The 13,159-nt window shown below is 33.7% G+C and overlaps 1 protein-coding gene across 1 annotated transcript in view; it reads right to left on the bottom strand.

Annotated features, from left to right (window-relative positions):
• LOC145245903 (uncharacterized) overlaps window positions 1–13,159 on the bottom strand; it is a 49,022-nt gene that overhangs the window by 18,901 nt on the left and 16,962 nt on the right. Inside the window, exon 5 of the mRNA XM_080107639.1 lies at window positions 1,812–3,087. Coding sequence (XP_079963765.1) covers window positions 1,812–3,087 — 1,276 coding nt within the window. The remainder of the gene's footprint in view (window positions 1–1,811; window positions 3,088–13,159) is intronic.

Genomic DNA, 13,159 nt, shown 5'->3' with positions numbered 1-13,159 from the left:
AATATCTTAAGATCTTAGTGTTCCGATAATTATTGAGATTCCCATAATTTTTTTATTGAATATCTCCTTCAGCTCTCTGCCGAGTTCTAAATATTGGTCCCCTGACAAAAGGAGAATGGACCTGTAAATTCACCCTTGTCCGTTCATCCATTTGTCTGTGCACTTTTCTCAATAATTATGCATTGGAATTTTTGAAATTTTGCACAAACATTAAACATGATATGAGTAAAAAAAGTAATAGAACAGATTTTCCGGGAAAACTCTGGTTGCCCCCCTAGGGGTACCTATCAGGTTAAAATGGCTAAAATTGACACTTTTGTGCTTATTAAAAAAATTGATGCCTTGGATTTTTATAAAACTTTCTGAAATGTTGCAACTAACTGATTTCTATATAATTTTGTTTGTCTATACTTTGCAATAACTCTTGGGTGTGCCCCAGGGGCTCTTTTAGGACTAAGAAAAACACTCCATTTTTGGAAGTATTTTACCATATTTGTTAAAAATTTTCTGTGTATGTCTATTTAGCAGTTTTGCATGGTGCTGAGCTCAAATTTAAATATGTTAAGGTCTTGGGTACTTTTGGGGCTGAAGATGGGGGGGTGGGGACAAATGATTGTCTTAGTCATTTCTTTTTTTGCAAATTTCTCAAATTTACATATGCTAAGGCCTAAAACTGGACCATTTGTTCATTTTCACAAGGATTTGACGTCCCCTGGGGACTTTTGGGGCTAAATGGGGGGGGGTAAATGCTGAACTTAGTCATTTTTTATGCTTCGTTCACTGTGCACTCACGGGGGACCATGCATGCTTAGTTTGTAGCCTTTTTTAGATATTGACTATTGTCTTATAGGTTGAGAAATAGAATGTTTCAGCATCGCTGATTTGACGTTGCAAATTTGGCTCAGCTGATTCGATGGCATGGGTGATTTAATGGAGGGGCAATGCACTGTTGACTGCACCAGTCAGCATTTTTATAAAGATTGTTTTTTTTTTTTATAACTTTTCCAAAAAAAATTAAAAAAAAACAATATGAAAATATATCACTTTCACTGTTTTCAAGAAAAATCATGTTTTTTGCAAAACTGTTTTTTGGTTAATTATGTTCTAATTAATTTTTATATATATATAAAGTAGTAGCGTTCATGTGTGTGTGTGTGTGTACACAACTCTCCTACAGCCCACATCACTGGACCGATCGTGACCAAACCTGATATAATGATGATCTCTGACCTGGGGATGGTGCACACTATTTTGCAAGGTCAAGGTTAAAGGTTATGGTCGGGACTTTGCTAGTTTTTAATAAGTACATTTCAAAATGTGACGTTTGTTTTGTTGTTTTAAAGAATATTTAGCTGACAATTATTTTTATAGGAAGAAAATAGAATATTTATTGTTTTAAAAAAAAACTTGCTACAACTTCAAATAAAATAAATATAGAAAAGAATTATTTGTTTTATTTATTTAAAGTATATTTAACTGTCAATTATCATCATCATCGTCGTCGGTGGCATAATGACCATTATACATACTGACATAACCTATCTCTGACCAGGTCTTTAGTTATCCCTCTTTCTCTCAAGTCTATTTTTATCACTTTCCCCATGGATTTCCTCTTGTGAACTGGATCTGCTACCTTAGCAGTCGAATAACAATTCTTTTTACGGACAAAGAAAGAGATATTTTTATTAATAGTATTGACCCTGGCAGACATCATTTCAAAAGGAATACAATTATTAACAGTAAATTATACAGATTACTAAACATCGTGGAATTTCCAAAGGCCACACTAGTATATAAAAAAATACACTTACCAGCATTACAAATGGTAACGGCTATAGATCGCAAGTGTTGTTGTTCTGACGCTTCCAACAGATCATGCATGCCCAGTATTATCCTATCTGGGATATTGTTGTATGGGTTAGAAATATTGTATTCGGGGCAGCTTATGTAAAATATACGTTTGAATTGTAGGTTGCCGGCAGAAGTAGATACCATTTTACCTTCGAGTAATATTTTGTGTGAATGCTCTTTGTAGCAAGCCATTAATTCATTTTTAACTATGTTGCCGGCATTAGTAAGAATCAATTGTTGAACGTTTGACATTCTTTCCATTGTCCTAAAAACAAGACAAACAACAGCATCAGCATCGTCTGAAAGAATATCACCACAAATCACGTTGATAGTTGGGCATTTTGAGTGCCTTTGTTTTGGTTGAAAATCAGACTCAGTCTTTTCCGGGATGTTTCCAGGTAATTCCTCTGCACTTTCTGGAATATTCGTTGGCATATCTCCAGTATTTTTTGGGATGATCTCAGACATATTTCCAGCATTTTCTTTGATGTTCTCAAGCATATTTCCAGCATTTTCTGGATAAGTTCCAGACATATTTCCAGCATTTTCTGAGACAGTGCCAATCATATTTCCAGCATTTTCTTTGATGTTCTCAGGCATATTTCCAGCATTTTCTGGCCAATTCCCAGACATATTTCCAGCATTTTTTGAGACAGTGCCAAGCATATTTCCAGCATTTTCTTTGATGTCTTCAGGCATATTTCCAGCATTTTCTTCAACGTTCCTAGGAAATTCCCCATCATTTTCTTTGATGTTTCCAATTCCTTTTGGGGATATTTGACAATTTTTTTGTAATTTTGTTAACATTTCTTCATAGTTTAGGTTTGGTTGATCAAGATGTTGACTAAAAAGACTTTTAATCTCCTTTTCCACCATCCTATTGCATCCGACGTCAATACTTTCAAGTAAAATCTTGCTGTTCTCTATACACGTGCATTTCATATTTGGAAAATACTCATTACACTGTGTCACAATGCACTCCAATGTGGATCCATCTTGAATGCCCACATCAATTAGCGTGCTGGTGATCTCCATCCGCATGTTCTCGAATGCGTCTATTATTTGAAGCTGCGAATCTTGAGGGATGACAATCATAACTATTTCCCCTCTTGATTTTGTGACCTGATCTTTGAGGTCAGGAACAAGTTCAGTGATTTCGTTTTCAAAGAAGAAGAAAAGGCTTTCCAGTTTCTGGCGGTGCATTCTTATGATACAGGTCTTTCTCGGCATACTCTCCTAGAAAAGAGCAAAGAAATGCATTCACAAAATTCTAATACAAAAATATGGTAGACATCTTGGATCATCCATATTATTTGGATTCACCAGACTACTGTTCTCATCTTGAGTGAGATTTTTCACAATGTTTCGGTCGATGTAACCTCCGACCTTCTTCAGGTGTATCTTGTCGAACTCAGGAATTATAAACAATAGATAATATATACAAGTAATAAGTAAACACATTATTATATATAGATATATATATACGTTAATATATAGTAATAATTAGTAATAAATAGTGATATTTACTACTAGAAATAAAAATAGGTTTAAGGCTCCTAAAATTCGTACTAGAATTGGTGCAGTGATTAGAGTACTTAAAAAAAACAATTGTAAAAGTGATATTCCTGAAGGTTGAAGGTTCAATCTTCAGTGAAGGTGACCGAAAAATACAATTGTGAATTACTTAGGACCTCTGTAAGGTAAATACAGACTGGATACGCAAAAGAAACCAAATATTTTCTAAACAAAAACGTATAATTCAAATCATAAAAATTGCTCAATTAAATTAATTGGCTACACAAACAATCTGTCTTTAACAAAGAAACGATTATAAAATTTCTTTGTTAAAAGCAAATTGTCAAAAAAAAAAAAAAAAAAAATGGTTAGCTATACCCGATATGCGACATAAAAATACAATTGCGAATTACTTAGAACCGCTATTCAGTCGTAGCTGAGAGAAGAACTGCATGCTACCCCCGTGAAATAAATGAAGGGTTCCGTTCGAAATTCCGTCCAAATTTCTGAGATCAACAGAAACATTCCAGAGTTCGACAAGATACACTTGAAGAAGGTCGGAGGTTACATCGACCGAAACATTGTGAAAATCACACTCAAGATGAGAACAGTAGTCCGATGAATCCAAATAATACGAATAACCAATCCTCATCTAAAACAATTCAGAAACGTCATCTTGGATCATAACCAAATTCTTAATTATATGCTAACAATGCATTTTCTCTATTGTTCAGCATAATTACATTGACACACTGGTTCTTATTTGATCGACAATGTTAAGCAATGTTTTACCAAGAAAATAAAATTTTAGGATTTTTAGTGATTAAAAAGTTTAAATTATTATTTTGAATACAAACAAAATCTCTATAGTCAAATTGAATTATCATCCTTGAATTTTAAAACAAAATGGCGTCTCTCTGACCCCATATCACTTCCTCATAAAATTTGGGCCCTTCTATAAGAGACGTCTCCCTGTCTACCTTCGCTTTTTCTCACTCACATGTCTCTGTTCTGAATTTGTAGCAAGGGGCCGATCTGTGTACGTTTTTTTTTCTACCAAAACGGTCATTAACAATATTTTTTTTAACGTTTAACATATTTCAAGCTGATATAAAATAATGCCCAATAAAAATAATTAAATTAAAACAAAAATATGTTTTCTTAATTCTAAATTATTTAATCAAGTAAAAATTCCATAAACTGAACTTAACTTGAAAATACTATGAACGAAATAACTTTTAAATTTAGTAATCAAGTAAAAACAAAAATGGCATTTTTACTTGATTGAATAATTTGAAATAAGAAAAAGTTTTTGTTTTAATTTAATTATTTTTACTGTGTAATAATTTATATCAACTGAAATATAAAAAGTTATGTTTTTTTTTTTTTTTGCATAGTATTTTTACTTTAAATTCAGTTTTTACAATATTTTTGCTTATTAAATTGTTAGGTACTATAATTTGCTAGAATAACTCGAAAAAAAACAAAAAAAAAAAAAAACATTGTTAATGAAGTTTTGGTAAAAAAAAAAAAAATCCACTGATATTGGCCTGCTGCTACGAATTCAGAATAGCAGCATGTGAGCAAGTAAAAGCAAAAGTATTTCAGGGAGACGTCTCCTAGAGGAGAACCAAAATTTCTTTTCTTTATTTAAAAAAGCCTACTTGATCAATCTATGTGATTTTTAGAATATGACATCTTCATAGCATGACGAGTATGTACCCCCCCCCGTCATTAAGTTTCCAGACTTTTTTTGTATAGAAACTTTTATTGAGTGCACACATGAAACTCTAATCCCTTTCAAAGTAATCTCCTCCGGCTGCAATGCATTTGTTGTACTGTTCCAATAACCTCTGAAAGGCCGCATGGAAGTCCTCTGGTGTGAGCGTGTCAATGACCCTTGTCGCAACCGCTTTCATCTCCTCAATTGTCTCATAATAGTCTGATCTTCTCTAAGCACCCTTGGGACAAACTTTGCGCAAATCTTTCACATTTTCAGTTCCTCACACCGACATCAAACTGTGCACTTATTGTCTCTATAGACATACGATGGTCCTTATCCATGAAATTCTTTATTTGGCCAATCAACTCTGATATTCTGGCTTCTTTACTCTTCCCGCGCCTCTCATCATCCCTCACAGACTTCCTACATTCCTTGAATCTCTTATGCCACTCAAAAACTGATGCTCAGTTCATGCAAGAGGGTCCAAAAGCAGTCTGAAGCATTCCATAGGTTTCTGAGACATTTGTTTCGAAGTTTAAAACAGAATTTCATTGCATATCTTTCTTCTAAAGTGTCCTTATGTCCAGATTGCATTTTTTAAATTCACCAGCTCTGACAATCAGGCTTTAGTAGAGTGTATTTTAATTCCTGCTGTAGCTGTTCCTTTGGGACCTGAACTCTTAAAAATTGGTCGGTCATCTCATAAGATGTATAGCAATAACATACAGAATTTTACAAGAGTCTACCTATGACAATATTAAATGCCTGTACAAAAAAAGTCTAGAAAACTTATTGAAGGCACCTTGTACATCATAAATATTTGTTTGCATTTTTATTTAAGCGCCATTCTAAATAAGAACCCTGTCTTGTCACACAAGGGAGATTACTCTGAAATATGAATGGATTATCTCTCTTGATATGCACGGCGTAATCACATTGACACAATAGTTCTTTTAGATCACCAAAGTTAAGCAATATTGAGTCCGGCAAGTACTAGGTGGATAACCATTTGGGAATAACAGGTACTGTAGATAGGAACATATCAACACCTCCCTGCATGAATCGCAAAAACCTTACATCATCATCTCCCTGCGACTAGGGACTGTTTGTGAATTTAATAGGAAAAGCTGGTTCAATAAAAATGCACGTTTTCAACCATTACTGACACAATTTCACTTAGACACATCATCACACCGCATACACATGCACAGGTAACAGTGGTAATGCTCTGCTGGTCAGTAATGACAGAATTTTCCTGAACTTACTCATCTATTTCTAATTCTTGCAATTATACTAGCACCTGCTCCACTCTGTGTTTCAATAGTATCTTCTCAAATGTTCCAAAGCAATTGAAAGGGAGATAACTTCTGGTGTCACAAGAGTTACGGACCCTGGGGACATCCGGGGTTTTGTTTATCTCTGAAAATTTATGAAACAGAAACGTGTGTTCATTTTCTATTTCCTCTTGATCAAAACTATCCTACTATACCCACCGTGGTAATAACCGACATTGATTACCTCATATAGGATACGGCATAATCACATTGACACACCGGTTCCGATCAGATCACTGCATTTAAGCAATGTTGAGCCTGGTCATTACTAAAATGGGTGACCAATTTGGGAATTCCAAGCGCTGTATGTGGGAGGATGTCGGCACCTCCCTGCAAGTGTTGCAAAAATCTAACATCGTCATCTCCCCTAATGGCGATATACATGCAACTGGGGGGCCGCTTGTGAATTTCATACTCCCAAAGAACTTCCTCCTTTGGAGGAAGCCAGTTAAACCCGAATAGGCCTAGTGCCGACCGACACACCTCATATAGCAAATGTGACAGGAGCCGGTTGCTAATTCTTGCAATCATACTAGAACCTGCTCCACCCTGTGATTTTTTGACTAAGATCACAGTGTAATATCTGTTCTGGTATTATAATTCACCTTTTCTGACCTGGATCAGCGTAGGAGAAATCCTCCTAGACTGAGGCAATTTTTATTTTTGTCCCCCCCTCCAGAGTGCCCCTTTTTGTGGAGCTGGATTTTCCCCCACATTAAAAACCGACCTTGTGTCTAATTCTGCCCTCGTGGGGAGGCAAGTATATAGGAACATCAAAATTTTTAATGATCCAGATATATTGTCTCCACATCTAAGTTCTTATTATCTTTCTCAGCCTAATAGTAATTCTACTCCACTTACCCAATGCTTACATATATCAGACAAAAAAAAAAAAAAATAAATAAAATGAATTGCACCTGACTATTTTTACACAAACTTTTGCGTAATTTCCCAACATTACAAGTCCTAATTATCACTTTGGTCTTGGTGCCATTTACTCCCAGACCTTTCCTTTCCATAACAATGCTGACAAATATTCTGATTTATTATTTTTTTCTTTACACTCACCTTCACCCAAAACAAGGCATATTGCCACTTAAACATAAAGGGCTACTAATAGGGACCATGCCTAAGAGAGAGTAACAAGATGTTGGTTTATATTACATTTAAATTTCTGCATATTAGTATATATATATATATATATATATATATATATATATATATATATATGTGGCACTATGTTCTGTGTCACTGTTTCTAACACACTCTGCAGCATGGCCGAGTTGTTATTTGGCCATGTGCGTAGATATACAAAGAAACACCTTCCCATAATCCCCTTTCCTAGAGCTCTCCCTCTTTCCTGCACGACCACCATGTAGTGAAGACGCATATTCTGTCTCTCCATAAATGAGGGGGGGGGGGGGAGGGGAGGGGAGCACCCCCTCCCTCAATACTAGTTAGGTTAGTTAGCTTCGAAAAACCTATTGTCCAGTTTTTTAATTGTAAAAGTTTTTTTTTGCAATATATATTGTATCTAATGTAAAATAAAATAGTTATGTTCCATATATATAACGATTGTGTCGCGTGTCGTTTTTCTTGTGTCTGCCATAAATGCCTTCATTGAACAACGAAGCTGTCCGGAAAATGAAGAAAGAAAATTCCAGTCAGAATGCCACCAAGGGTGAAGAGGTCAAGACGCTTCCTGGGAGAAGAAGGAGCCACCAGCACATCCAATATCTCGTCGTGCAGGAAAGAGGGAGAGGTCTAGGAAAGGGGATTATGGGAAGGTGTTTCTTTGTATATCTACGCACATGGCCAAATAACAACTCAGCCATGCTGCAGAGTATGTTAGAAACAGTGGCACAGAGAAAATAGTGCCACATATATATGTGTGTGTGTGTGTGTGTTTATAAGGAAATATGTTTATTTAATTATATTTCACTTTTTATTTATACCAGTCCTTTAATTTACGAAGCTCGATGTAACTACAGAGCATATACAAATAAATGACAAAATTCTATATTCCAAATTTCAAGCTGTTAACCATCTTACGGTTTATTTCTTTAAGTATTTTGACATGCACAATTCTTAAGAGCACCTGTTTCATAGTGCAAATTCATTCATGTAATCGTATTAAGTCAATCTTGGAATTTATTCCACTCTTAACTCATCAGAAGAAAAGAAACTCATCAACTTTAAAGGAAAATAAACGAATATGGGCATGATTATAAAGTCCGAAAGTTGGAAGAGAAGCTGCAGTTATTTTTCCATGCGTTACACCATCTTTTAACATGAATGGTTCTGTGATATGAAACAGGTGCTGTCAAAAATTGTGCACGTCGATGTACTTAAAAAAATACCATCATTTATCCATTTCAATCCAAAGAAAAACAAAACAAAACAAAAGACTGTGTATTTTTTCCGAGAAACTTATATGTCTCCAAAGATTCGTTTGGGGAATTTCTACCATTCAATGAAACACATGTAAGACACAACAAATAAAACAATATGAATGCAAAATAAATTACTATCGATATATCTGCTCTGAAAGTGTAAATCCATTTTTATTGAGCTTAACTAATTGTGGCAATTTAGAAAAACTTTAATGAATATATACATTACAAGTATATATTTTTTTATAATTATATATATATATATATATATATATATATATATATATATATATATATATATATATATATATATATATATATATATATATATATATATACTAGCCTAGGTGTCTGGCATTGCTAGGGTGTTTGGAGGTGTGTTGAGCAAAAAAAAAAGTGGTAGTAGGCAGGCAGACTTGAACCCGTACCGCGAAGGAGGAAAAGAACATGAAAAAAATGACATCTTTGCTGTTGCGCCCATCACCAAACTAGAAGTGATGAATCATTAAATTAAGGCTAGTCAATCGAAAAGAGCGGATGACTTTTGAAAATATCGGCGAAAAAAGCAACCTCTCCCTGTAGAAAAGTGCCTAGTTGAGGGTGAAGGAATTAATGTTTTTAGCCAAGGTTTTTTATATTTTTATATTTGTCGTCCGAAGGGTCAAGCTTCAAAACGATACCGATCTTGTGAAAATCTGTCGCCTCTGTCGAACGTTTTAGGCAGATATACAAACATACATACAAACAGGCAGACAGGTGAGATTTATATTATAGATATACACTAGCTGGACACCCGGCATTGCCCGGTTGTACAATACGCTTAAACATGATTTTGATTTATGCAAATTGCATACATATTATTATAGAATCAATCCTCCATTGAATATTATATATTACGAGGAATAATTTGCCCGGTCGACTAATCTGCAAATAAAAAAATAATAATGATAACGTCGTTCATCAAATTCTGTCTGTTTCTGTTTACAATATCACTTCAGCTAACATTTAGGCTTGATGATCTTAAAAATAGTCTTTCTTCTCTCATAGATTAAAAAAAAAAGAAGAATTTTTACAGGGGAATATTTTACATTACACCTGCTATGGTTAAAAATAGTCTTTATTCTCTCATAGAATATATGAGAAAAGAAAGACTATTTTTAAGATCAGATTTTTTCATTTTTCGATACTTACTAGGTGAATTTATGTACAAAAGATATCTGAGAACACTCCCAGAAATATAAATTACCTTTGTGCGAAATTTGCGTTTCGAAACCTTTGAGGAAGGAACTCACATACGCACACACACGCACAAAGTGACTTATATACATATATATATATATATATATATATATATATATATATATATATATACATATATATATATTTAGTTGAGATGGTAATTAATAAAAACTGAAGAAAGTGCTCAATACTGCTGTAGAGAAAATATGCGTTTTATTTTTTATTACCGTATCTTTCTGTTAAGTTACATTATTAAGTAAGGCAGATTTTTTTCAGATTCATCTGCCTTACTTTTAATGCTAGGTTTATTTATGGTGTCTTTTAAATTCAATAAAAACCCTTCAAAATTTGCTGATGAGGAGACCTTGCTTATCAAAAATCTATATATAATTATTGTACATAACTTGATGTATACCACAATAAAAAGCATTGTTTTCCGAAACGATCGTACAGATAATTGATTTTGTTGTTGTTCCTTCTTATGAAACTGATTTTTAATTTAATTATAATTTTATTTTTAAATTTTAAATTATCAATCACATTACTTAATATATATATATATATATATATATATATATATATATATATATATATATATATATATATGTGTGTGTCAACATGATTATGCTATATATATATATATATATATATATATATATATATATATATATATATATATATATATATATAGCATAATTATGTTGACACACAGGTTCTCATTAGATCACTGAAGTTAAGCAACGTTGAGTTTGGTCAGTGTTAAAATGGGTGACCATTTGGGATTCCAGGTGCTGTATGTGTTCACTTTTCTTGACATTGTTTCCAGTCGTCCTGGACTTCTCCTTGCCACCGGGCTCAAGCAGTGCTGATTCAATAGAGGTGTGGTTGGAGATTGTATCACCCTTGCCTCATCATTACATGAGCAGCTACCCTTACAGGGGTATCCATTGCGGTGTGAGACTGAACAGAGGCTTCCATCAATTCCATATATGAGATCGCCTATCCTGTTGATTTCGAAGTATGAGCTCCACCACAACAACTAAGTTGTTCGGAAATCCACACAGATGATTTTTTATAATGGTGAAGACTTTGTGCAGAACCAACCACATTGCTAATCTCAGTTGGTGCAATGACTGCCACAAGACAGAGCATACAGTAGACTTCAGGCTTATGGCATAATCATGTTAAAACAATGGTTCTCGCCAGATCACCAAAGGTAAGCAACGATGAACTTGACCAGTACACCATGGGTAACCATTTGGGAATGCTAGACACTGTATGTACCGCGCCGGATGTAGAAATTTCCAGGTTTGATATCTGGAGACATGTTTAATCCACTGGGAGAAGATGCACCCTCAGTCTTTGTTAAGACATGCATCTAGGGGGAAAAACACTTTAATGATAGAGTGAGAGAGAGAGAAGATTGTTATATAATGAAGTTTATTCTATATCTTCAGTTAATTGCTATTTTGCTTTTACAATTTTGTAAGTTTTGAGGATTTAAAAAATTTCTAATTTCTAGCTTCTCATTCAAATATAATCTACACCAGTTCTCTATATATTTTCATGTACTGCCCATCTTAAAATTTTCTATTTTTGGTTGAGCTTCCAGTAATGATGCTTTGAATCAGTATGCCTTGATATTAATTATGTTTTTGTGATTATTATACATGATTGTAAAATTTAGAGAGATTTCTCTCATGTAGTATTTTTTATTATTTATTGTTTTCATGAGCAAATGTTGTGATTAAGTAATTGATGCCTTTTGTTAAACAGTTATTTTGTTGTGAACAAAGTGCACAAGTTTTACAATTGCAGTTTTTATTTTCATTATTAACTTTCTAATTTCAATTTGGGTTATTACAATTATCATTATCATCTAAATCTTAATTTACCTATCTGACGTTTGGTGTCACAAAAAAACCATCATCATCACAAACATTAATTAATGAGAAACGAATGATCTCCCTTTATAGTCGCTCTTTATCAGTTAAAAATCATTAAAACTATCTCCTTTCCAAAATTTTTTAAACAAAAAACATGACTGTCTGTTTACGGTTTCAAATTGTCCATTTTATTTTATAATTTAAAAAAAGTCTTGTTGAGAGGAGACAGTAAGTTTTTTGATTAAAGATTCTTTTTAAAATCCCCCTCCCCCCAAAAAATGTGTGCAAGTGATTTGATATCTGTTCCTTTATAATTTATATTAAAAAATTATTCAGAAAAAAAAATAATGTGTTGTGTGTTGAATTTTCATTGAAAAACATCTAAATTTTTAAACCAATTGTTTTTAGCTTTAAAAGGTTTTAAAAAAAATTTGCTAAAAAAATTGTTTCAAATTCGCCATTATTTATATTATTTAATTGTAATTCATTATTGAAACGAGTATTTTTATTCATTTATTTATTGGGGACTATGATCCTCATCTTTCTTAGTTGTTGTTTCACAACGTTTCGGCCACCTATTCCTCTGGCCTTCGTCAACAACTTAGAAAGATGAGGCTAATAGTCCGCAATAAATAAAAATTAATAAATAATACTCATCTCAATAATGAATTCCAATTAAATAATATATATACTATTCGGTACAGACCTGGCCATGGAAGATCAGATAATAAATTAACGTGGATTTATAAGACTTTAAAAAATCCAACCTCGAAGATCAGATAATAAATAAACGCGGAAACACAACAAATACGCCATTTATTAATTTATTTATTGCGGATTATTATCCTCATCTTTCTTAGTTGTTGTTTCATGACGTTTCGGCCAACTATTCATCTGGCCTTCGTCAGGTTGTAACCGTGACGGGATAGGAACTCCGAATCTTCTAACTGCATTCTCAGCAATTACTGCCATCCATAGTTGTCATCTCACCACGTTTTGGCCAAGTAAGCCTCTGGCCGGCTTTGGGTAGGATTGAAACCGCTATCTTCAGACAATTCTCACCAACAATTATAAATGGCAGTAATTGCTGAGAATGCAGTTAGGAGATTTGGAGTTCCAGTTACTACCTGACGAAGGCTAGAGGAATAGTTGGCCGAAATGTCATGAAAGTATAACTAAGAAAGATGAGGATAATCGTCGTTATTTGTTTTGTTTTAC

This window comes from Euprymna scolopes, chromosome 23, assembly GCF_053919585.1.
Source record: "Euprymna scolopes isolate OS-2025 chromosome 23, ASM5391958v1, whole genome shotgun sequence".
NCBI classification, from domain to species: Eukaryota; Metazoa; Mollusca; class Cephalopoda; order Sepiida; family Sepiolidae; genus Euprymna; species Euprymna scolopes.
Note: the sequence above shows the minus strand (reverse complement) of the source record. Positions and strands in the feature narration are given on the sequence as shown.